This window comes from Pogona vitticeps, chromosome 5 (assembly GCF_051106095.1).
Source record: "Pogona vitticeps strain Pit_001003342236 chromosome 5, PviZW2.1, whole genome shotgun sequence".
NCBI lineage: Eukaryota > Metazoa > Chordata > Lepidosauria > Squamata > Agamidae > Pogona > Pogona vitticeps.
In genome coordinates, this window is record NC_135787.1 from 99,423,427 (window position 1) to 99,449,804 (window position 26,378).

At 38.2% G+C, this 26,378-nt stretch overlaps 1 protein-coding gene across 3 annotated transcripts in view; it reads right to left on the reverse strand.

The window, feature by feature from the left end:
- The window catches only part of CCDC91 (coiled-coil domain containing 91), a 190,928-nt gene that overhangs the window by 103,685 nt on the left and 60,865 nt on the right, over window positions 1-26,378 (reverse strand). For all 3 annotated transcript variants that reach the window (XM_020785791.3, XM_020785792.3, XM_078394143.1), the window contains exon 7: window positions 3,941-4,018. In XM_020785791.3, coding sequence (XP_020641450.3) covers window positions 3,941-4,018 — 78 coding nt within the window. The remainder of the gene's footprint in view (window positions 1-3,940; window positions 4,019-26,378) is intronic.

The following is a 26,378-nucleotide window of genomic DNA, read 5'->3' on the forward strand; positions in this document are numbered from 1 at the left end:
ACCAGAGATCTGTTCAAGAAAATTGGAGCATTTTGTGCAAAGATGGACATGAAAAAGGACAAAAATGGGAGGGACCTTATAGAAGCAGAAGACATGATAAGAATACACATAGGAACTATACCAGAAAGAGACAGACATCCTGGAGAGTGAAGTCGTGGGCCTTAGAAAGCATGGATAACAACTAGACCAGTGGAAGTGATGGCATTCCTGTTGAACTATTTAAAATCTTAAAAGATGATGCTGTTAAGGTGATACACTCAATATGCCAGCAAGTTTGGAAAACTCAGCAGTGGCCAGAGGATTGGAAAAGATCAGTCTACATCCCAAACCCAAAGAAGGGCAGTACCAAAGAATGCTCCAACAACTGTACAATTGCACTCATTTCACACGCTAGCAAGGTTATGCTCAAAATCCTACAAGGTTTGATGGATTAATAAAACTTTGAAAAATGAACCCAGGATTTGGAGATTAGGTACTAGTATATGTGGACATTCACAAATTACTGAAAAAATGAAAAAGGATATTAAGCTGTTCTATAAAGTCAATAGTAAGAAAGAAGTGAAACCAATAGTTACAGTATATGGGATACTCTTAAAACATATTCAAGGGGGGAAATCATCATGGAGGGATTTAGATTAATAGAAGAGAGAGGGAAATTACAAATACAATTAGAAGATAAAGTAAGAGTATTACAAGAACAACATAAGAAATAAGGATCTAATAAAATATTGAGAGAAATGACAAAAGCTAGAGCAGAATTAGAAACACTGGATATAAATAAAACTCAAATTGCAATGAACTATTTAAAGAGGAATTACTATGAATATGAAAATAAAAACTCCAAATTATTATCAAATACCATAAAAGGGAGTTATTTGAAAAAAAATTGTCAAAATGGAGGGGGCGGAGCAACGGGCAGCGGATGGGTTTTATTCCGAGTCAGCGGACCCCCCCTGGAAAGGGGGGGCAGGTTTTCCATAGGAGAAGTGGTCTTGCAGCAAGTGGAGCTTGGAAATGCCGAGAATCAGACTTGCAATCTCTTTTTTCAGAAGTTTCCTTTCCTCATCACAACTGACTCATGAAGTCGCCATGATGAATTGGTGAGTAGCTGCCCGGAGAAGGGGGAGATAAGAAGATTTACAATCTAACTACATGAACAGAGGTTGAACGGCTATTTTTTAAGGCAATAGATCAGATTTTTTTTCCCCTTGGAAGCTGACTGTGGAGAAAGATCTCTAAGCAGCAGAGAATCTGGGTAAGCCTTTGCAATGTTGGAGTTTTTCTTACTGCATCACGACTGAGAGAACTGGGAAAGTGAAACTAACTTTGTCTTTTCCACTTCAACCCTCTCTCCCCAAGAACTGGCTTTTTATAAATTAGAAGCTTGACAACCTTGAATAACTCTGAACAATTTAACCTATGGAACTTTGCTTTGAGCCATAAAGGTGGATTATAAATCAAACACTGTAGTCATATTTACAACCAGAATATTCTTCGCAAGACTCTGAATTCGGGCTGGCTAAGGAACCATGAGGGAAATCTGAATAATTAGTCTGTTTGACTTTTATAGTTACGGATTAGAGATAGAGTGTGCGACTCATTATTGGAATTCACAATGAAGGTCTATCTCGTATGCTGTCTTCAGGAATTTCAATTCAATGTCATCAATCAATTTAAGGATCAAATTTCAGAAGTGAAGACAGAAATTAAGACGACATTTCTTGGCCTGAATATTAAGGCGGAGATAGGAGACAAACCGACCAAATTCACTGAACAACTCCTATCATCAGACAGCGAGGAAGAGACTATTTTTCTTAAGAAGCAGGAGATAGGAGACAAACCGACTGAACACACTGAACTCACTGAATGACTGCCATCGCCGGAGAGGGAGAAAGAGACTGTTTCCCTTAAAAGGCAGGATGAAATGTTTAAAAATGAGAAAAGGAGGGGTGGGGATAAGGGGGGGAAAGCATATTGAAATTACCTCAATAGAAAAGAATGTAAAAAGGGAGACATGGATGAATTTGGGGGCAGAAATTTATGATCAGAGATTGGATAGATCTGTGTTGCTTCAAAATCAAGTCATCGATTATACTGGGATGAAATTAGTAAATCAGATAGAAAATGCCTTGAAGAGATTTCATAGATGGCATTTTAAAGCTGGCAAAAAGGAGGCAAGAGACGACTCTTGGACGTATGACACTGGAGCTGAGAAGCAAAAATGAAAAGGGAGAAAGTAACTTGCTGATTAAATGATAAAAATCATTGGTTTGAGAGATATATTGTCACACATAAAGCAATATGAGTAATTATACTATAAGCAATTTTGGCCAGGTGGGAATCTTAATGGTAGACAAGCATATTTAATTATGAATTTTAGAAAGGTTGATGAAGAATAATAATATCAGATATTTTTGTTTTCATGGTACATATATAGAGATTAAATATGTGTGAATTACTATAGTGATTATGTAGATAAGATTAGATACACAATACTTTTTTATCTGTAAAAATGGAGATATTTGAGGAATGTATTGTCCTGGTTGGGAGTTTTTTGGTGGATAAGTAATCTTGTAGATGAAATTAGGAATGCTTATGATGAGTATTGGATAGATGGGTATGCAGGTGAAAGAATTTATAGCGATTTTATAGATGGCACTTCAAAGCTGGAAAAAAGACTATAGGCTATAAGTAATCTGAAATCCCTGGTGTATACATGGAGCTGAGAAATATAACAAAAATTGGAAAGTTACTTGCTGAACGTTTTAAATGTTTGATAAGTACATATAATGTTTAAATTAGAATATGTATCTTGATTATAACTGTTCGGAAGTTATTGATGATAAGACAAAAATATAAAGTCACTAAGTAATATATGAATCATAGTTTGTCTATGTAGTTAAGAATGGTTTGAATATAAGATCAATATAGGTCTAAGCTTATATATTAGATAATGTGTGTACAGTATGTTAATCATTATAAAGCTAGGAAGTCATGTTCTGATCTTAATAATGGTTTAAATATCTTAGTACGGTAATATGGTTTACGTAGTCAGAACTATATACCAGCTGGATGTATGGAAATTACCTCCCCGCATACATGTTTGTGTTTGTTTTTTATGTCAGTTTGAGTTATAATTTTAAAAATTGTCAAAATAAGGACGATAAAATAGTAACATCACAAAAGCAAATTCTAACAACTTTTTATTTGTTTATTTGTTTATTTGTTTATTTGTTTATTTATTTAACTTATATGCCGCCCACTCTACTCAAAGACGTATTATAGAGAACTACATTAAACAGAAATAGGACCAGAAACGGATATTCAAGGTTTTGTGAGCTCTTTACCAAGTAATCCAATTAGTGAAGAAAATAAAAACCAACTTAACTCACCAATAACACTTAAGAGATTTAAAAAATAACTATTAAAAACTTAAGAAGGGGAAATCACCAGGTTGTGATGGCTTCACAGCAGACTTCTATAAAATATTATTTATTTTATGGGAGGACGAACTACCTGAACACCTATTAGAAGTATATAACTCAATAATGAATGGGGAGAAATTTCCAGACTCCTGGAAAGAAGTGAGAATAATAGCTATCCCAAAACAAGATAAAGACACTACAGTTCAATCTGCGTATACGCCAATAACTTTACAGAATCAAAACATGGCATTTTTCCTCAATATTACTGTTGTTATTCTTATGTTCAACCCTCTATTTGGCCTTTATAGCAAAAAGTCGGATTGGCTATAGCATAATAGCCCATAATCCTATAAAGAATTAGGATTAAGGCAATGTCAAGAAGGAAGGAAGGAAGGAAGGAAGGAAGGAAGGAAGGAAGGAAGGAAGGAAGGAAGGAAGGAAGGAAGGAAGACTGAATTTATAGCCCATTTTCTATATAAATCCTTATAAAGTGACATTGATATGAAGGCATTTACCTTGAATTCTTCCACAATAATAGCCAAAGCCTCCTGGCCAGCTCTTCTTAAGTCTTCCAACTCAAGCTTATGCTTCTCCTGCAAACAAATGTACAGCCATACATTAACTATACAGCCCGACTAGCTCATTTTATTTAGTCCAATGGACAAAAATAAAATCATACGTTTTACCCAGAATGCATCTGGGTTGTCTCACACTTACAATGTTACTTTTTTTTAATAAGGCAGACATACCAAAAACAATTCATACATTAGGAGAATCCATTTAAGTGCAACTGAAAAGTCCTTCGCATATGGTATTAACCCATATAGGGACAGTAATGCTCAAGAATAGTTTAATCATATCTAGTGTAAGGCAGCTTTAATTGTAGATAACTGCCAGGAAGGCCATTTTCCATATGCTTCTCACATGAACTTTACCCACCAAGAACAGGTACCAAGAAGCAACTGAGGAACATAGTACACCGTGAGAGACAGATCGTCTTCCACCACTTGAAGGACCATGTCTTCTAAAAATGTGCAGACCTCAGCATCTGGTGTGACTTAAACAAAGAGCAGGAAGACAGATGGTCTGACTGGACATATAACTGCATGAAAAAAAATCTTAAATGGAGTCACCCCCTTCCACACACTGGACCTACTTCTGTGAAATGCATCTTGACCTAGGGTTTTTATATCCCAAAATTACAGGCCTACAGAAAAGTTGCAAAGTGACATGCATTTTTGTATTCCTTCATCATAAATGCTGTTGTGGAGCTGCAGTGGTTAAACTGCATTCAAGACTCTACTCACAACCTGAGTTCAATCCCAAAAGGCTTAGGTAGCTGGCTCAAGGCTGATTTAACCTTCCATACCTTCGAGATTGGTAAAGTGAGTACCCAGCTTGCTGGGGGGGGGGGGCTAATATGTAGCCTGAACAATTAAATTACACGCTATGCAGAGAGTGCTTTAAGAGCTATGGGGCAGTATATAAGCAGCACGCTTTGCTTTCCGCCATCATGTCACATCTGACTTATGATGATCCTAGTAAGGGTTTCAAGGTACATGAGATATTTAAGGAGTGTTTTTACCATCGCTACCATCCAACAAGTTTCCATGGCTAAATGGCACTCTGAACCCCATTCTCCTGAGTCCCAGTCCCAGAACTTTATCCACTACACCAGTCTAGCTCTAAAAATTTGCCATCGAGTCAGATCTAACTTATGACAACTCTTTTGAGGTATGTGAGGTATTTTACCAGCACCACCCCTCACTGAGTTTCCATGGCTGAATAGGGATTTGCTCAGGTCACTTGATCCTAGTCCAGCATTCTAACCACTACAACACATTGGTTCTCTTAATCAGACTATCAATGATTTCTAGCTGTTTATTTTTAAATCTAGTGTTGCATTGTAGACCAGAGATGGTAGAAAATACTTAAATGTTGATCCCTACTGTTGCGGCTATAATCATGGAGCCTTTTCACATTTTTACACTTTAATTAAGTAAAATAATTGCTTCATTGATTTTTATCCTCAATTATATCCTCTATTATTGATTGCAATTATGCATATTTGGGGGAAGGGTGTTCTTTTTAATGTTATTATTGTAGTCACTATAAATGTTAAGTTTATTTGTATTTGAATTTGTATTTTTGGGGAGCCATTTTGTAAGCTATCCTTAAAAATACCCTTAAATATTTCACAGGGGAAAAAATAAGCAGCAAGCAAGCTTTCTCTTTTTCCTCCTGGCCTCTAACATAATCCCACAACTGGGTAACTCGTAAGCTGACATACCTGAGGTATGTGCTGGCAATATCATTAAAAGAGACTCTTAAGAACAGCTTCTCTAAATGCAGCATCAGCATTTTTCCATGGCACCAAGCTTGATAAATGTGAATGGAACAGACCACAGCTTTGTGAAGTTCAGATACGTGTGCAAGAGTGCATGTGTTTGTATAAAGTTGATAAAGTAACTTCTCAAACAGAATAGCCCTTTGCATTTATTAGACATGGTTGCTTGGCCAACTGGTAACCACACAGAAAAAAAAGTAAAAAATTGCCCAGTGAGAACAGCCAAAAGCATTCTGAATTCCAGCATTTCTGGTTTGAACCTGAAAGACATTCAGCATGTACAGTTTCTATCATACGAAGACTTCAGAGTAAATTAAACAATTTTAGAACTGTGGCAGAGGTATTTTAGAGAGACAGAACAATGAACAAATGTACTTGTGCATACAGGAAAGTGTTGGACTGTCACACACAGGTCATAACTCTTCTGCTCAACATCCTACTGAAAAAGCAACCATGGTGGTCAATGTTAGCTGTTTGGTCAAAGAGTCTACCCATGAAGTGAGTCATGCCTTTGAACAAGCTTACAAGGTAGAGATGTGAACCTGGCAAAGGAACCAGTCCTTTCTGGAAAAAAAAGTTCTTGAACTTGAAAAAAAAAAGTCCCACTGCTTTCTTCCTTAGCAACAGCATTCACAAATAACAACTCAGTTTTATGCAAAAAGCTGACATTTTGTTTTAAAAACTGTGTATTCTGTGCAAAACACCAGGTCTGCCATCCAAATTTTAACTCTTCACATGCATACACACAAACCCTTCAGTGAACTTTCTTGCAAATAAGTGCTGAAATGTGAAAAATGCACATAAACTCTTATAATCTCCCCAAGGAAAGAAAATTTTGATTTGCTTGATTTGTTTGTTCTACCCTCCAAGAATGAAGATTTACAACCCTAATGAAGGCACTGTGCGAAACAGTCATAAAACAACAGGCAGGGCACTGTGCAAAGGGAAGGCAGTCCAACTGGAGTGAAAGTCAGACTCAACAGCAACGTCTATCCTTACTCCTTTCTCAAAATATGTGCAGGTATTTATAATTCTCCACCTACAGCAATGACTTCCAAACTGTGTGCCAGAACACATTTTTATCATAAGGATAATTGAAGAGCGCTTTAAAACATCTACTAGGCGTGAAGTATCAATCACACAAAAATCCCTATGTGATAGGTAAGGACTATATGACACAAAAGCCCACCCATAAGATGTGGACACCGAACCAAAATGTTACTGTTTGTGAGATTTTTGTTTATATATTGACAGGTGTGACAGAATCTCAGAAACACCATCACTGGTTGAGAGGGTAATCTCATAGCTGCGAGCTATGAAGCGAAATAGGAGATGGCTAGAGTGCAGTTGGAGACAGAAACTCACGGATTATAATAAGAAAGCTGTCAGGATCGCGACAGCTTTTTTGGGGGGTGACTCTTGCCGTGAAGAGTGAGGTTCGCAGCTTGGGGGTCCATCTGGATCCGGAGCTCACCATGGAAACCCAGATGGCATCAGTGGTCCACTCCGCCAATTACCATCTGTGGCAGATTGCCCAGCTGCATCCCTATCTTGATGGTGGGGCCCCCACCACTCTGGTCCATGTGCTTGTAATCTCAAGATTAGACTACTGTAATGCGCTCTACGTGGGGTTACCTTTGAGATTGATGTGGAAGTTTCAAATGGTGCAGAATGTGGCAGCCAGATTACTTAGTGGAGCAAGAAAATTCCAACATATCTCTCCCATTCTGGCTGCTTTGCATTGACTGCCCATTTGTTTCCGCATTCACTTCAAAGTATTAATGATGACTTATAAAGCCCTAAACGGTTTAGGGCCTCGATACCTGGCAGACCACCTTCTCCCACCTAGATTTACTTGAGTCACTCGCCAGAGCCAGGAAAGACGGCTGAGAGGCCTGATGCCGAGAGAGGCCCAGAAAGAAAGAACAGGAAACTGGGCCTTCTCGGCAGTGGCCCGACTTTGGAACAGCTTACCGCCAGAGATCTGCCTGGCACCCTGGCTGGGTGTTTTTAAGAGTCAATTTAAAACTTGGCTCTTTAGGCAGGCCTTCCCTCCCGCCAATTCTTGATTGTACTTTCTTGGCTTTTGTTGTTTATTCTCCCATCTTGATCATATTATTATTGTAGATTTTAATCATGGTTTTATTTGTTTGTGCACATTATGTTGTGAGCCACCCTGAGTATACTCCTGTCTAGAAGGGCGGGATATAAATCCAATAATGAATAAAATAAATAAATGTCCGAGCGGTGATTAGCTCAAAAGAGATGATATGGTGATGAGAGGGCATTTTAACTGAACTATCCTGTGACGGCAAGAAGAATGGCTGGCTGTTCTGGCAACTGATTAGAAAAATACAACTGCATAGTCTTGAGTACAAAAGTGAAATTGTCCTCCTGATTTAACTCAAGACAACAATGTGCCCAGGCTTAAAATGTCTAGGAAATACTGATTTTTCTGTAGGACTGAGTACTACTAATTACAGCAGTATTTCTCGCTCTTCTACTTCACTACTTTTTCCTTTGCTGTTGCTGTTAACATTAAGCAAACTCTAGGCTCTGTCTCACATTTAGCATTACAATTTGTTTAGAAGCCACTACACAGGAAGGGAGAACTTGGGTAGATGTAAATTACCAGACAAATCTTACACTCCCTTGGTAATACTGTACTTGGAAGTAGTGCCAGATTCTGCAGTTTATCTACTGTATGCTTCAGGTTTGAAATTCTGCCACTGTTCGGTAATATATATTCATTTCTTCCCTCTCTTGCAACCTGATAAGGATTTTCTTAATGTCAGCCCTCCTTCACAGCTTTGTCTTAAATACAGCACAACCCCTGCCATTTCTTTGCCTTGTTTAATCTTCTGAACTGTCTTCTCCACCTAAACAATTAGTCATGCTAAGGGTCTTCCCTGAAAAGTATTTTTCTTCCTTGCTTTCATAGAAACCTGATTTTATCTAGTTTAAGGAATGGAGAACATGTATCCCACCAGGTATTATTGGACCGCAGCTATCATCGTTCATCACCATTCCTCACGCTCTTCATTTATAATCGCTCTTTAAATGTTGTACAGTTTATTTTCAGATTTAATGGCTTACTTTTCTCCACCTCTTCCCCACCCTACCATGGTGACCATTCTTCTTTGGGGCAATTTCTTCTTTCAGGAAAATACTGACATGCAGCTTGCTATTCCTATTTCCTCTTCTCACTAGGCTTTTTAACCATAACAATTGTTCACATCAAATCATCCTCAGATTCAATACATGCAAGAAATGGAATGTTATTTATGTTTGTTTGTTTTATATACTACCCCATTAGCACTATAACAGGCTAAAACCATATGAGAACAACCAAACACTTAAAAGCACCCACAGTATGAAAACCCAATGGAACCAAAATAATTTACAAAAGCAGGAGGACAGGAGATGAGCAAAATATCAACCCGAGCCCGTATGAGAGGCCTCCCTAAAAACAAAGGTCTTAAGTTTTCTTCTAAATATTGAAAGGTGGGGAGCTAGGGATAGCTCATCTGGAAGTTGATTCCATAGGGATGGGGCCACCATAGAGAAGGCCCTGCCTTTGGTGGAAGACTCTTGGGCCTTCCTCATGGTGGATACCCAGAGGAGCCTGGTTTGGGAGGAGCTGGCGGCTGGGCAGATGACGTTGGGGTCAGATGCTCCGACAAATAATGTGGTTTCATGGCTCCATGGTTTGTGACCTCAAGTAAAGACTGGAGCCAGTTCAATGCCAGCCCCCTGATCCCAATCTCCAAGAACCTGCCCATAAGGATACTGTGGTCAACAGTACCAAAAACTGCTGAGAGGTCAAGGAAGACCAGCAGGGTATTTTTACCCCCATTGGCCTCCCTCAACAGGTCATTGTGCAATGCAACCAATGTTGTCTCAGTACCCCGCTGCAGCCTGACTTCCGGATTGGAATGGATCAAGTCAGTCTTGTTCTTCCAGTTATGTTTGGAGCTGGTTAGCCGCAAATGTACTTTATTTCCTTCCCAACTTATCACTTTCATCATTTTCCCTCAATGATTTCATTATTCAGTTTTCTTAGCTACGGCATTTTACATTTCTCTGATTCTCAGTTAACATGACATTTGTTAACAGTTGCCAGTAAGTATAGTCTCTTGTCTAAAAGGTTCTAGCACGGTTCTCTCTTACTTGCAGAACTGAGAAGACACACCTCATCATTAGCCATTTCCACTGAATGGCTGAGTTGTGCTTACTGGAAAGAAACTGATGGTCTTTTAAAGAGTTTTCTTTGCTTGTGGCATCTCACACTGCATGCCATTTGGGAGGGGGAGAATTTTACAACTGATACTCTTATTGCAGGACACTCCTGGAGCTGCCAGCTGGTTTCCTGTCCATTAGTTTTGTTCTCTGCTTCTACAAAGGTAACTCTTCCTCCCTCTTATTGTCAATTTATTGACCACACCATATCAGATGCAGCGGCTGGGGTGGACCATTATCACCCTGGCACCAGCAACAAACCATTATTTTCAGTATGGCCATACTGGTGGTGGACAAGCTAGTCAATACAGCTGCATGATATATTTACTGAAAAAATTCATTTGTATTTATATGACACACCAAACACTCCTGGGTAAAGATATTTGGCTTCACTAAGAGAACAACTAGATGGTCAAATGGGTTAATTAGAAGCTTTTTTTCTGTCTACATAATGCACAAGGCTGAATCAATTTGGTCCAGCCTTTTTCCTGCCAAATTGGCTCCCCACTCCCTCTGCCTATAGAGCAGTGGTCCCCAACCTTGGGCCTCTAGATGTTCTTGGACTTCAACTCCCAGAAATCCTGGCCAACAGAGGTGGTGGTGAAGGCTTCTGGGAGTTGTAGTCCAAGAACATCTGGAGGCCCAAGGTTGGGGACCACTGCTATAGAGAGCTGCAACGTCCTCATGCTGGAGGTTTCAATCAGGCTTTTCCCCTTTCATACATTGTCATAAAAATGAGGGGATGTCTGTAGAGCCAGCATTCACCTCTCCTCCCACAAGCCTCTGCCTCCCGGAGTTGGGTCAAATTCATGTTGGTTGCTTCGATGACACTGTCCAACCATCTCATCCTCTGATGTTCCCTTCTCCTCTTGCCTTCACACTTTCCCAACATCAGGGGCTTTCCCAGGGAATCTCCTCTTCTCATGAGATGGCCAAAGTATTGGAGCCTCGGCTTCAGGATCTGTCTTTACAGTGAGCACTCAGGGTTGATTTCCTTCAGAATGCATAGGTTTGATCTCCTTGCAGTCTAGGGGACTCCTCCAGCACCACAATTCAAAAGCATCAATTCTTTGGCGGTCAGCCTTCTTTATGGTCCAGCTCTGACTTCCATACATCACTACTGGAAAAACCATAGCTTTGACTTTGTCGGCAAGGTTTGTCCTCGCTTTCCTCCCAAGAAGCAAGCGTCTTTTGATTTCATGGTTGCTGTCACCATCTGCAGTGATCATAGAGCCCAAGAAGGTAAAATCTGTCACTGCCTCCATATCTTCCCCTTCTGTTTGCCAGGAGGTGATGGGACCAGTGGCCATGATCTTAGTTTTTTTGACATTGAGCTTCAGACCTTTTTTTTTGTGCTCTCCTCTTTCACCCTCATTACGAGGTTCTTTAATTCCTACTCACTCAGAGTGGTCTCATCTGCATATCTGAGGTTGTTGATATTTCTTCCGGCAATCTTAATTCCTGTTTGGGATTCATCCAGTCCAGCCTTTCGTATGTTGTATTCTGCATATAAGTTAAATGGGGAGAGAATATACAGCCTTGTTGTATTCCTTTCCCAATTTTGAACCAATCAGTTGTTCCATATCCAGTTCTAACTGCTGCTTCCTGTCCCACTTATAGGTTTCTCAGGAGATAGATAAGGTGGTCAGGCACTCCCATTTCTTTAAGAACTTGCCAAAGTCTGTTGTGGCTGACATAGTCAAAGGCTTTTGCGTAGTCAATGAAGCAGAAGTAGATGTTTTTCTGGAACTCTCTGGCTTTCTTCATAATCCAGCGCATGTTAGCAATTTGGTCTCTAGTTCCTCTGCCTCTTCGAAATCCGGCTTGTACTTCTGGGCGTTCTCAGTCCACATACTGCTGAAGCCTACCTTGTAGCATAACCTTGCTAGCGTGTGAAATGACTGCAATTGTATGGTAGTTGGAGCATTCTTTGGCACTGCCCTTCTTGAGGACTGGGATGTAGATTGATCTTTTCCTCGGGCCACTACTGAATTTTCCATTGATTATGATAAAAAAATAGTGCACTGGTACTTTGTTGTTAGGTTGTGGCACCAGGGTGGGTGACATGACATTCGGCCTGGTTTGTTCCTTTTTGCACACCACACACAGACTGATTAAAGTGGTAGGAAAAGTCCCCCCCCCCAAACTCTGCCTTGGCTGTCTCTAGCCAGCACGTCATTGCTAGCACCACTCTGGCAGCCACTGATGATGATTATATCCTCTGTGAGCTAGCAAAAATTTAATGCAACTTGCTAGGCACGTTGGACACCTTACTACTCCCTATACCACCCCATGATTGGTGTGCAATGTGTTCTAGCAAAAATAGTGCACATCTTTATTAAATTTGGTGCATCCTGCTAGTTCGGTACATAGCCTGTGTAGATTCAATAAGATTTTGAATTCAAGTACAGTGGTGCCTTGACTTATGACCATAATCCGTTCCACAAGATGGACGTAACTCAAAATGGTTGTATGTTGAAGCACCATTTCCTATAGGAATGCATTGAGATTCAATTAATCCATTCTGGCCGAAGAAAACAATAACCAAAATAAAAAAATCAATGCAAGACTCATTGGAAATGTGATTAATCCCTTCCGGCCAAAGGGGGGGGGGGAGAAAAGCAATCAAGTGTGCAAGACCCATTGGAAATGCACAGAAAACAAATGGAGTAGATCGGAAATGCAAAGAAAACAAAGGAAAAAACAAGGGAAGCAAGCAGGACCCATCGGAAATGGGGAACCCCCAAAAAAGCAACCAACCCCCCCAAGAGCCATCAGAAATGGGGGGTAAAAACAAAAAAAACAAAAAAAAAACCCAAGACCAATCGGAAATGGGGAAACCCCCCCAAAAAGCAACCAAACCCCCAAGACCCATCGAAAATGGGAGGAAAAAAGCCAAAAAAACAAACAAACCCTCCAAAATCCATCGGAAATGGGGGGGAAACAAAAAAAAAACAACCAAACCCCCCAATACCCATCGGAAATGGAGGGGAAAAAAAACAAAAAAACCCAAGACCCATCAGAAATGGCAGAAAACACTCTAAAAAGCAACAAAAATCCCCAAGACCCATCAGAAATCGGGGGGGCAAAAAACAAACAGACCCCCCATGACCCATCACAGCACAGAAACATAACCCCTCCAGCTCAAACCATGCTGTAAAAACACCCAGAACAGTTTTTAAAAAGCAGAAAACAGCACCTTACCTTACCAGGCAGCCCGAAGCCTCCCAGCAAACACACACACACGCTCACTCAGAAGAAGAATGAGGCAGTCCAAAGCCTCCTTCGATGCACACTGTCTAACTGCTGGGGTGAAAGAGCTACAAAGAAGCCGCCTCATCGGCACCTATAGTTAGAAATTTGAATTTCTTGCCTTTTTTCCCTGCCTTTTTCTGTTTGTAAGTGGAAGCTCCGTTCGCAAGTTAAAGCAAGATTTTGCGGCCAGAGCTGGTCTTAACTTGAAATGGTCATAAGTAGGGACATTCGTAAGTTGAGGCACCACTGTAATGTATGATTTCCTTCCTTTTAAATCAAGGGGGTAATATATAAATTTTTGGAGAGGTAAAAGGTAAAAAAAGTTCCCTGACCCCTAGACTAGAGGAACGAAGTAAGGAAGGGAATGTGGGCTGGAATGCCAAATACAAAGTGTCCAGTGGGGAAAATGAACCCCAAAACGTTCTTCAGCCTCTATATGAACACTGATTACAATTTTAAATGCAATACAGGCTTCAAAGTAAATTGAAGCAAAAACAAGTTCTTCTGATTCAGTATTCCAATGTAGACATATCCCAAGTCTCCACTGCTGGAAGCACCAAACTGGAGGATTATTTTCCATATAAATCTTTTGCCAATGAGTGATCTATTACCAGCCTACATAAAATACATTTTTCAAGTGGGCAAAAATATTCAAAGCAGTTCTAAGGCTGTACATTATATTGGAGAGCCTGCGATCACTTGGACAGGGCTCCTGGCCAAAACTGCAAATTTTGCTCCTAAGTTGTTGAACTGGATAGCCCAGTTCTGTTTATGCTATTAATAATGTTTCAATACCAATACAGTCGTGCCCCGCTGGACGATTACCCCACTCTACGACGTTGAAGTTTTTGCGATCACAAAACGATGGTTTAAATGGGGCTTTTTCACTTTATGATGATCGGTTCCTTGCTTCGGGAACCGATTTTTGCTTTATGACGATTAGCAAACAGCTGATCGTCGGGTTTCAAAATGGCTGCCGGCTGAAGAAAATGCCCCCCCACTGTTTTTAAGGCTGATTTTTCGCAAGACAGGCACCAGAAAATGGCCGCCGTATGGAGGATCTTTGCTGGACGAGCAGGTATTGAGCCCATTGGAATGCATTCAACGGTTTTTCAAGGCATTTCAATGGGCTTTTTTATTTCGCTTGACAACGTTTTTGCTCTATAGCGATTTTGCTGGAATGAATTAACATCGTCAAGCGAGGCACCGCTGTACCTATTAGCCAGCAGAATATCATAGAAAACTTTTACTATTGTACATTATTTTCAAAAGAGTGCCCTAATATAACAAGTTATGTAGATTCTTTCCCACATTGAGTCATCTTAATTTCTTTTTGAACCCATTTTTATCTTTTCCCAATTTGGCCTTAATCAGTATTATTGATCCACCGGAATGGAATCCAGGTTCTTCCAACTAGTCCTTTTAAATGCTTCAAATCTGTATTTTAATTTACTCAATTGGTTTCAATATTTTTAATCTGTTTTTGGTTATTTTATTCTATCGCAAATTATCTGGGGATTCCTGGTGGGCAACAAGATGCTAAATGCTATATTCAATTCATCAAACAATATATTCAGAAACAAAATTTGTTCAACCTTTAATGTCTCTGGAACAAACGAATGAAAACAGCTTACAGGTCAGACAGTGAAGTTCTATCTTTAACGTATGTACGTATTTCTAAAACCACTCCAATTTATTCAGCAATCTCATCAAGATTATCAATCACTCTCACCATAAACGTATCACCTGCACTTCTTGTGGAAAATAAAAATAAGCAGCTAGAAGACAAATATTGCAGGAAGATCAGTTAATTTACATAATATGGAAGAGGTCAGACATTCATCCCTTTTCCAGGCCTGATGTCAAGAGAGGATCAAGGCACTATTTTCTGATAGCATTCCAGCAAGGAAATAAGTAATGAGAAATGGAGACCACTGAATATTATCAATTTGATAATTTCAAAAATTAACAAAGTCATCTAGCCAATCTAACAGTTGCTTGATTTTCACATGTAAACATCTTTAATTCTAAGGCTACAGAGAGTGAAACTATGTCGTCACAAGGAATGTTTCCCCATTTCAGCTAAAATATGTATTCCAGATGGAATGACTGCAAAAGAAATCTCTTATCTAATCCTTCCACATTGTTTTAAAATAAAAATATCAGTTACAGTGATACACCACAGATCAAAAGCTCCAGTTTGATCAGTCCATCTATATATGAATACCAGATGCTTTTGTCATGATGCTGTACAGTCCTGTCTGGAAATGGGGCATTGCTTCCTATAATTAGGGAATTAAAATGAAAAACTTCTGAAAGTCGACTTATCTGCAACAGTGGGGACCCCCTAAATATTGTGAATCTGTAAATCACAATTAGTATAAATTATATGAAACTGTTTAAATGATTTCCCTTCCTAGTTTACACAATGCATAGGAATGCTTGAGGCACAACATCCACCTAACTTTTGCTCTCTAAAGAGAGAACAAACAAGCTCAGTGTTGTCTACCTGCCAAATATATATAATAGTATACAATGCTTTAAACAGAAGCCTATTTTAAACATTCAATGTTGAAAACATATCAAAATGTAGGTAAAAACCAGGTTTAAGTTTCTGTTGTGCAATGGAAGATCCATCAATCTGTCATCCTTACAATAATGTTCCCGTGAGGAGTAATTAATTTAAGAAGCGGTGACAGCGAAAATATGATAAAAATCTCAAACTCTGACAAAAAAAATTACATTGTAGTGCTAAGAACTGTTATTCATCAACCATTTTAGCAGTTACATTTTTCAAAGAGGTTGGGAAAAATTAGATAAACCATTTAAAGTTTTGAAATTGGTTGTGCTATCTTCATCTAGAATTTTCCACATTTTCTACCTTCATGGAATTTATTCTGTTTCAGCTAAACTCCTGAGCATTTCCCACTCTTTGTGACAAACCCACCGTATATCCTGAAGAGAATTATATTGTTCTACAATGCTTGTTCTTTTTGTCTGGAACAATAGCCAGGGCTAACTGGGACTTTTGTCCTACTTCAATGGCCCTGGACCCAAATGGCTGTTTGCAATTATTCAGGAAAAGGTTGGCAAGATGTTTCCCAGGGAAACCTGTACATTATTGTTGCTGTTTACTCATTTAGTCGTGTCCGACTCTTCGTGAAATGGTCATAAGTAGGGACGTTCATAAGTCGAGGCATCACTGTAATGTATGATTTCCTTCCTTTCAAATCAAGGGGGTAATATAAACAACAAATCAAAAGGAATACTAATCTTTTTTATGGATATTACCATAATTGATGGACTGAGCAGTGGCTCAAAAATGCTTATGCCACAATAAAATGTGTTGGTCTTTAAAGTGCTACAACAAGCAGTTGCTTTTGCTGCAAAAGGCTGAAATTGCCAGTCACCTGGAAAATAAACACATAAAGTGGTCACAGGTTGGTTTTTTGTGGGTTTTTTGTTGTTGTTGTTTGCACTAGGAAGTATTGTTTCTCCCAGTTTTCAGAACTTATGATCAAAATGTTCAAAAAAGTTTCCTTTGTGTTTTTATGTGATTGAAGCTATTTAAAAAACCACGCTGTCAGATCCTGAAGAGGATGCTTGAGACCCCAATGAGTCCTACAGAGATTTCCAAGTAAAAAACAATAGTCTGCATTTTGTCACACCTGACATTATCCCAGTAAAGGATTAATCCCAGAATAAAACCAGAAAAGCATTGACAAGCATTTCAAAATTCATCTGGGTATCTAATTCAAGCAGATTCAAGAACAGTTTTTACCCAAGTGCAGTATTGAGTTTAAATGTGGGGCCATAGGTTTTTGGTGGATTTTAATTGCTGAGAGAAAACGGGGTATCTATATTTGGATGATGAAAGTTGTGTATATTTTAACTTTTTTTTGTAGTGTTGTCCAGTTTTACCTTGGGGAAGAGCACCTCATTTCGTTGCACCCACTTGTGAGCGCAATGACAAATAAATTTCTTATGTCTTATGTCTTATGTCTTAATTACTGTATAAGCCTTTTCTTTTTTGCAATACTTCCAGGCAATTCCAAAGCTTGACTATTTTTACAAGTTTAATTCTACATAGCTTCTAGGTTCCATAACATAAAATGTCAGAGCTGTAACAGTGTTTGTAGGCATACATTTTTAAATCCAAAAGTCTTACAGTTATCCATAACTGTAGGCACATCGCTTAAAATATAAGAAAACTGAACTTAAGCTGAAGGCAAATACTTAACTCAGAAAATGCATCTTATTTGTAAGCTTTTCACTATATAAAGTCAAGGCAAGAACTTTAGTCATATCTGAATCAAAAAGAAAGGCGCTTATTTAAAAGGCACATTTTAAAAGCATGTAAGAAAAATACATCTCTATAACATTTCTTTTAAAAATAAACAGCAGTATAGCTCCAAAAGCTTTCTTTAAAATATATGAAAGAACATCAGAGTTCTTATAAGAAAATATAAAATGAAAAGCATTTCTAAGCCTCTAGGTTTGTTGCTAACACATACAAAATTAGTAAAGCAAAATCCAAAAAGCAAAGTGTGCTCCTTATATACTGCCCTTAATGCTTAAAGCACTTTCTGGGCAGTTTACAATTTAATAATGTGGACAACACATTGCTGCCCCCTCCCTCCTGCAAACTGGATACTTAATTTACTTTTGGAAGGATGGAAGGTTGAGTCAACCTAAAGCCGGCTACTTGAACCTGGAATAGAACTCAGGTTGTAATCAGTCTCTTCACTGCAGCATTGTAGTTTAACCACTGTTCCCAATTTACCCATTCTTAGTTACAATTCTATATGAAGTTCATTGTTGATTTTTTCAGTGTTGCTTCGTTATCTTTTCAGCTGCACTAACAACATTGACCTGGTAACCTTTTCATTCTGTTTCACATTCTCTCTTCCTCTTTGGATAAGACATCTTATACCTTAATACCAGTATGTGATATTTATACTCTGGATTCTTTACTAAAAATCAAACAATACTACTATCTTATCTGGCAGGGGAAGCATATTAACATGGGATCAGACAGCTGTGAGACTTATCAGCTATAGGACTTGGTAAGTACAGTATCCTAGAGAAGGTTACTGGGAGCAACTGACATAGATAACCAACTTTCTGCATTTTATTCTAATGCCTGTAGATGGTATTAAAGGATAACATATTATTCTCAGCTGTCACCTGTTTGCTATTTTCATATCTCCGTTTATACACTGAAAAGCAAAACAAACAGTTGCCAACAATAATTATACTTTCAATGACCTTGTTCTGCTGGAGCTGGTTCATTGTTTTGAAACATTTACAGTAAACAGTTTTGTCTTGCTTTAAAAAAATTTAAAATTCAACTTTAAGGCAATTTTTTGCACTCCTATAATTTTTCAAATACTCTTAAACAGACAAGGTATCAAAATTTGACAAGGCTCTTGGATACTGGAGCAAGTTTAATGACTATTTTGTTCTGCTCCAAGACTGCAAAGTGCTATAACATTAGAACAAAACTAAAAATACAATTTTTGGGCTTCCTATCAACTGGTGAAAATCAGATTTTGACCTAGAAAGCTTGAAACAGGTAGATTGCAAACAATGTTGTTATAAATGTTAACACCAGACTTAATGCATCTCAGTGTCAAACTGGTTTATATGCTTAGCACATGACTAGAAATGGTGCTCCCGTATACAGTGAAAAATGACAGTTTATCATAACACTTGCTTTTCCTTATCCCCGTATCTTATATTTAGCTAGGTTTTGTTTCATGAGTGGTCAGCAGAAGGGAAACATGACCCTCGTTGCAACCTGGACTGCTGAGGATACAGCCCTGAGGAGATCCTATCACTGGAGGAAAAATTTGGCAATCAAAAGGAATATGCATTTGTCTTAATGTATATTTGACCATAACTGGAATCTGGAATCTCCAATTTCTATCCAGTTGTTGTTTATAGAGAACATAATCATCTCTGGTTTCTTGACGAGTCTATTTGCTTTTTTATTCTAGATTCAGAAATTACTAGAAAGTATGAAGTGAAGTGAATGATCTAGTAACAAAAGAGGACCTGTATTACTATGCCACAATCTATGCAGAAAGAAATCCTAGACCTTAGCCACCAAGGGCCTGAGGTCTAACCAAATACCACAAGAGAGCCAAGTACAGAGTCTGATAATGACAAAGCATAAAATCTTCTGACTCAGCAGAAGAAATAAACTGACAGAAAGTCCCTTTAATCTCTACACAATTAAGCAACAATCCTTTGATGACACCAATAGTCGCCCTATGCAAACCACAAAGTTTGCACCACAGCTTGGAATTAACTAGTTAGAAACAACTTTTTGTAATCACCTTCCCTGCCCATAACAAAGATAAACTTAAATTACATTGTAATTACATTACATTGGCTGTAACTTAATGAGGGATCATTTTGCTCCTTCCATGATATAACCATAACCTGTAACATCACTTTCATAGTTAATTTCTACAGATTTGGGAGGCACTTATGACATTAGCATTCTAGTTTATTTTCCTGCCTTGTACAATGTGGATTGTTTCAGCGGGAAAGTATGTTTTTGTATAAGTGACTTCATGTTGACTGCCTTCCTCCCTGGATTCATGATCCTAGCCACTTGATTCTTTTTTCTCCTATCAAACTGGAGGTGGAACAGGTGGTAAAATTGGAGTTCATGTAATGCTGTTTTTCAGTTTTCTTCCTGGGTATTTTTTTAAGTTTCTCCTAGGTAAGTCAGGATGTAAATTATTCATTACTGCTTAGACATATTATATATGCAGCATCATCTCCCTGAACTTGATATGCAGAGCACTAATCAAAACCAAAGGATGAAAGGAGAGTACTGCAGCCAAAACTGTGCTCATGACCTGGGGTTCAATTCCAGGTAGCCGGCTCAAGGTTGACTCATCCTTCTATCCTTCCAAGGTTGGTAAAGTAACGACCCAGCTCGCGGGGGTGGGGGCAATGTGTAGCCTGTATAATTAACTTGTAAACTGCCTAGAGAGTGCTTGAAGCACTATGAGGTGGTATATAAGCAGCATTTGCTTTGAGAGTATGTAAAACATTATTCCTCTACGGCAAGGGAAGTAAATGTTCATCTTATACAGAATTTGAGTTCATAAATGTGTATGTATGAATAACTAATTGAAATCCTGTTCATGCAGCTATGCTCTGTAAGGCTGATGATGACATCAGCAATGGCAATTTTTCAGAAATGAAAAACTCTTGGATTCCACCCCCCACTCCAAGATTGGAAGGACTCTTTAGGGGAATGATTTTACTGGCAGTTGTGATTTTTAAAAATTAAAGACTTCTCCCTGTTCCATGGTCCCCAGCAACTTCCTTATAATGAAAGGGAAAGGGCTTCCAGATCTTCAGGTAAAGAACTGGATTTTTAAAATTTTATTTCTTAAAAATCATCTCAGTTGATGTCATCATCAGCTTTACATGGTGGAGATGCGCAAATACAATTTCATGCCCTTTATCATATTGATAATGCTTTAACTCAGAAGGCAGATGTATTTTGTGTGACAAAGAATATCAGATATTGTGTCTGACAGAGACCACAAACTATTATGAGTGCAGAGTCTGATATATCTGCCTGCGTTACCAGCAAGTTTATTTTGTATCAGATTATTTTAAAAAGTACAGTATAACTAGTTTTATATAGAAAAATCTGCTGATACAGTAAAAAAACAACACAACTATTATGAAGCCTGCTTTCGGTTTTTAAAACAGCGATGTTTAAAGAAAGTTTAAATTATAATCTAATTTTATTCTTGGTCTAAAAGACCCTTAGAATAATTGCATCCATCTTGAATCTGTTAATATCCAAATGCTTATGGAAGCACAAATATCTTTCTATAGTTAGAAGAGTGACTCAGTATGTTGCTGAACATTTAAGTGTCTAGACACCTAATCCTTTAGCTACTATTCAATAACCAAAGAGTGGAAGAAATGGCATTCTGGCCACTTCCTTTGTACAAGGAACAACGCCAAATCTAGGAGCCAAGATACAGTCATCAGAAGGCTCATCTTCAGCTTTCATTTTAATTGAATAGCATAGAAATACCTATTTTAAATAGATAGATAATATGAATGCTTCATGTCAAGTATCTGAATTATTATTATTATTATTATTATTATTATTATTAGTAGTAGTAGTAGTAGTAGTAGTAGTAGTAGTAGTAGTAGTAGTAGTAGTAGTAGTAGTAGTAGTAGTAGTAGTAGTAGTAGTAGTATGCTACATTTCTCCCAACAAGGGACCCAAAGCACCTCACAATATTAAAATTCACACAATTAAAAACACAGTAAGTTAAATGTTAAAAGACAAATTAAACAATATTGTGCTTACAATCTCTTGCATATCTGAAGAACTCCTCTGAACAAGATCTTGACGGGCAGAAGCTACCACTTACACATTATACTGTACTCCAAATGTATGTTCCTGAGGTGACCCATACTCTAAATGATTATATGCATCGCTTCTTTAATTTGAAATGGAGCGGTTCCAACCTAGCAATGTCTGCTCCCTTAATGAGAATGGGCATTTTTAACAAAACATTTAGAGAAAAAAAACCAAAGATGGCTCTGCTATGCTGTTTTGATTCAGCACTGATGGCAATTTATTAGCTATCCCTAATACTTAATTACTAGTCATAGCCTCATAGCAGTAGTAAACATAATGGAAATAAGTCTTTCCATGATGGATGATGGTTTTCCCATTGACTACAGAGAGCAGAAATTGTTGTTTTTAATACCACAAGGTACTCTGGGATGCAACACAAGGTTCACTTCCTGGACTTTGTATAGTTTTGCTTTTGCTATTCCAGTGTTTGCTTCTAGATGGCACTATTTCACAATGGCCCAGTTTAAAGGATCATACAGTAACTCGCCTCAGATTGAAGATTTGAAACTCATAATTCTTGGTCATAAATCAGGAGGGGAAACCCCCTTTTCCTCCTTGCAGAAAGATGTCTCTGTGCAAGATTTGCCCACCCTCCACCCTGTGAAATCTCACAGGAAATAGGAAGGGATTGCTTGGATTTTATTTTTTGTTCATATTTTCTAGAAGAAATGCCAATCTAGACAGGATTGTTGCAATTCTTTAGCAGAAAGACATATTTCCTGGACAGGAGTCACTAGAATGAGCACTGACCTGTACAGAATGTGGCAATTTGGAAGTACAGTAACAAGATCATGGTTTTGCTTTCATGGGAAGCCAGGAAACCTTGGTCATATGGAGAGATGTCCTGGTGACTCAAAATGCCAAGAATGAGAAATGTTGCAAAGATTTGTCACTTTTCTACTTCACACAGTCATCTACTTAATGGTTTAAATAACTGCATATGAATTGTAACAACCTTAGATTTTGCATGGTCTGCATCCTGAAGTTGAATGTTATGAACAAAAATCATGACTACAGAAGAACTACACAACTTTAATACTGAAAATGAAGAAAGTGAAATAGAAATTTTTTTTATACCTTGAACTATCTCTTGAGACAAAAATGTTGAAGCTGAGGTTGTTCTTTGGGTACATCAGGAGAACAAAGGATTATCTAGAAAGGACAATAATGCTGGGAAAGATGGACAGCAGCAGGAAAAGAAGAAGACCAAATAGGAGATGCACTGACTCCCTAAATTCCTTTAGGATTTGCAGGCTTGGGTTGGAGGAGCTGAGCAGGACAACAGAGAATAGGATATTTTGGGGATTGCTCATTCATGAAGTTGCCATAAGCTGGAGGTGACTTGAGGACACATAATAATGACAACAACAACATCCTTTGTGTAAGAAATATGTGCAATCTTCCACTTTCGCTTTTTACTAAACCACACATACCCATAATATACAAACTAGACTGTGAAGAGATAACCATTTTAGACCCACTGAAATCCTGCTGTTTAGTGTAAGTTTAGTGTAAGTCACAACTAGAGTAGGCCCATTGAATCAATAGAAGGATTGACATACTAAATCCCCATTGTTTCAATGGGCTACTCTGACTCATTACACTTAGCAATAGGATTTCAACAAGAGGATAAGAATGTTAGACTAGAACTGAAGTAACCTGGGTTCAAATCCTCACTTCACTATGGAAACTCACACTTGGTGATAGCAGGGGTAAACCTCTCCATGAACATCTCCCTTACCTCAAAAATTCTATTAGGGCTGCCATCATTCTGAAGTGACTTTATGGCACATAACCATAGCTATATTTGTTCCAATAAAATAAAATAAAATAAAATATAAACCTGTGACTGAAGACTGTGTTTCATTTGTCAGAGGCAGTGGCCTTTAATTCCATGACAGCTCAAACAGAAATAAATCCGTTTGTCTTAAAGGTACCATAAAACTGTTGCTTTGATTTCTATGACAATGTATACACTTGAGAAATTTTATTTGCTAATTCTAGCAATTTTAATTAAATTTTAATTGCTAACTCTAGCAAATTAAAGCAATCCAAGAATAAAACCATGACCTGATATTCTGGCTTGTTAAAATGCATTCCATAGTTCCCTAACTTCATATGTAATACGATATTGTAGAGTTAATGAAAAAGTGAGAAAAGACACTTTTGTTCCTCTCATCACATATGCAGAAGATGCAGAGGAAGCAGACACAGAATATTAATGATTGTATGAACTGTATCTGCATGTACCTGAAACAGACGTTGCTACCACAACAGTCCTTCATGTACTGTGGCATTCACATATCTGTCATTTTAGGGTAGATCCTTAAGCATATTCCTAACAGCAAGTTGCTCAGATCTTTATTTTAACATTAATCCTGGATTCTTTTTTGTTGATGTTCTGCTTACCTTTATTCCTACATTTAACTAAAATCTGTATTGGTCACCAATACAATCTAAAGTCTCCAATACTACAGAGTCAAATCATTAAGCAAGCTTATGTATGCCTACAATTGTTATCCAAATTTCTTAACTACTTTTTGATTTTCTCAACTATCTTGCTGGTTCTTGGAGATTTGGACAAAAAACCCAGGGTGAAACATGAAAAAAAATTGCTTTGAAAGCAAATAATTAATCGCATGACCCATGGCGGAAAATGTTGAGTGGGCACACGGCTGATGCCATATGCATAAGTGTGTTCAATCAAAGAACAGAGAGTCGGGCTACGGCCCAAGCCAGTGCTTTTTTTGTTGTTGTTTTCAAAGATTTTCTCAGTGCAACAGAATTTCAGACTCTTCCATGACCTGTAAAAGTTCCTGGAATTTCAGCTATAAATGTAATGGCAGGTATAGAAGGTAGTTTTTTAACACACATTTTTCATTATTAGTGTTCTGTCTCCTCTATGTCTGCACCTAAAACCAACCTAAATATTTTGTTAGAAGATGGCATTTAACAGGATGCAAGCCATATTAGTTTTTTAAGAAAACATACATTTTCTATTACTTTTAGCCACAGAAGGCACCAACCTCCAAGATATACTTCCAACCTCCTTTAACCATGCTGTCCAGATTCATGTGTACTAAGTGAAACAACAGTGCCCTATTTTTAAGTTTGCTTCCAACCAACAGTTGAGCAGAACATAAGGGGCTACTGACACACGGGATTCTCACATATGAGCTTTCTTAACATCCTGGCTCCCACTTTTTGCAAATGCTTTCCTGATGCAGATATCCAATCCAGATGTCTAAGATCCTGATGAGAGTTGAGATTCTCTAAAAGTGAATGGATTCTCTTGTGAACATGGTCAGAGTAGATTCTATGACCAGCAAAGAAAATCACCTTGCTTAAAGATGATGGCTTCAAGAAGGATTCCTACATTTTTGAGTGCAATTCACAAAATGGCATCCTTCTCTTTGGTATGTGAGAGATGAGAAACCAGCTGTACTTTCCTATTCACTGAAGATCTTGCCCCAATGATTCCTATCGCTGGCAGAACTGGTTAACTAGAGTCTAGACCTACTGACAACATCCACACTGGCGATACAATTTTTAATAGATGGCATGAGAGAACAGGTCCTGCTTCCCTCATTGCCAGTAAACTACAGGGATGAAGAGCACAGTGGTAGCAAGTTTAAAACAGCACCAGGCCCAGCTAGAAGGTTCGCCTCCCTGTAGTTGTCCCACCTTCAATACAGCCTGCATTACAGATTTAAGCCTTTCAGGCAATCTCAAATTGGATGTGTCACTCAGAAATTTAGGAAAAGTTTCAAAATTAAATTCCAAGCAAAGTGATGCTCTGTATTCAAGATCAAGGCACAACCTGGCCTGGGGAGGCTGTGTTCTCTAACACAAACTATAGATTAAAATTTTTAATATGGCCCTGTCTTCATGTGCAGGTGGAAGGAACAACTCTCTTCAATTGTAAGAAAAAGATGCTGAATCTTCAACATACGATGGTGAGTAGAATTTTGTCATATTTTAATTTGCAAAGCACTGTTTCTCTGTTAGTCCATTATCTCATGATTGAATCTCTAGTCCCTCTGGTTACAATGCAAGAGCAATCTGAGGCACAGGAAGTAAGATCATGTTATTTCTGAACTTTAAATAGCTAATCTCCTGAAACACCCCACTGAAATACTGCTCTTTAAGGATGTTGTGCCCTTGGCTCTTACTACTGTAAACTAGGCACAAGCAGTTCTATACTGAATTTACATTATTGTTCTAAATAAGGAAAACCAGAGTGATTTTTATCCCAAATGACAATGGAGATGATCCTTTATAGAATCATTTCTACTGGTCTTCTAACCACAATTGGGTTGTTGTGAATGGACTCAGAAAAAAATCATCCCACTTTAAGATCTGCAAGAGAAAGAGGAGTGGAGGGGGCATAAAAGTAGCATGTTAAATGCTTCTAAGTCAAATACAGGGTTTGAGTATAATTCAAAATGATAGACAAAGGCCGCCAATTAAAGAAAGAAAGAAAAAAGAAAGAAATTACACAACTATGTTTGAAATCAAAACCCAAAGCCACATAAGTTGCATTGTTTTGTTAGAACATGATCTGGCTGACATCCTGAGTATGACATGTGATCATGTGCTGGTATTATTTGATTAAGTCCAATTAAGTTTTCTAATACTCGTTATGGGGGAAAGATTAGGCAGAGTGCATAGCTATGAGGAAAACATTTGGAGAACAAAC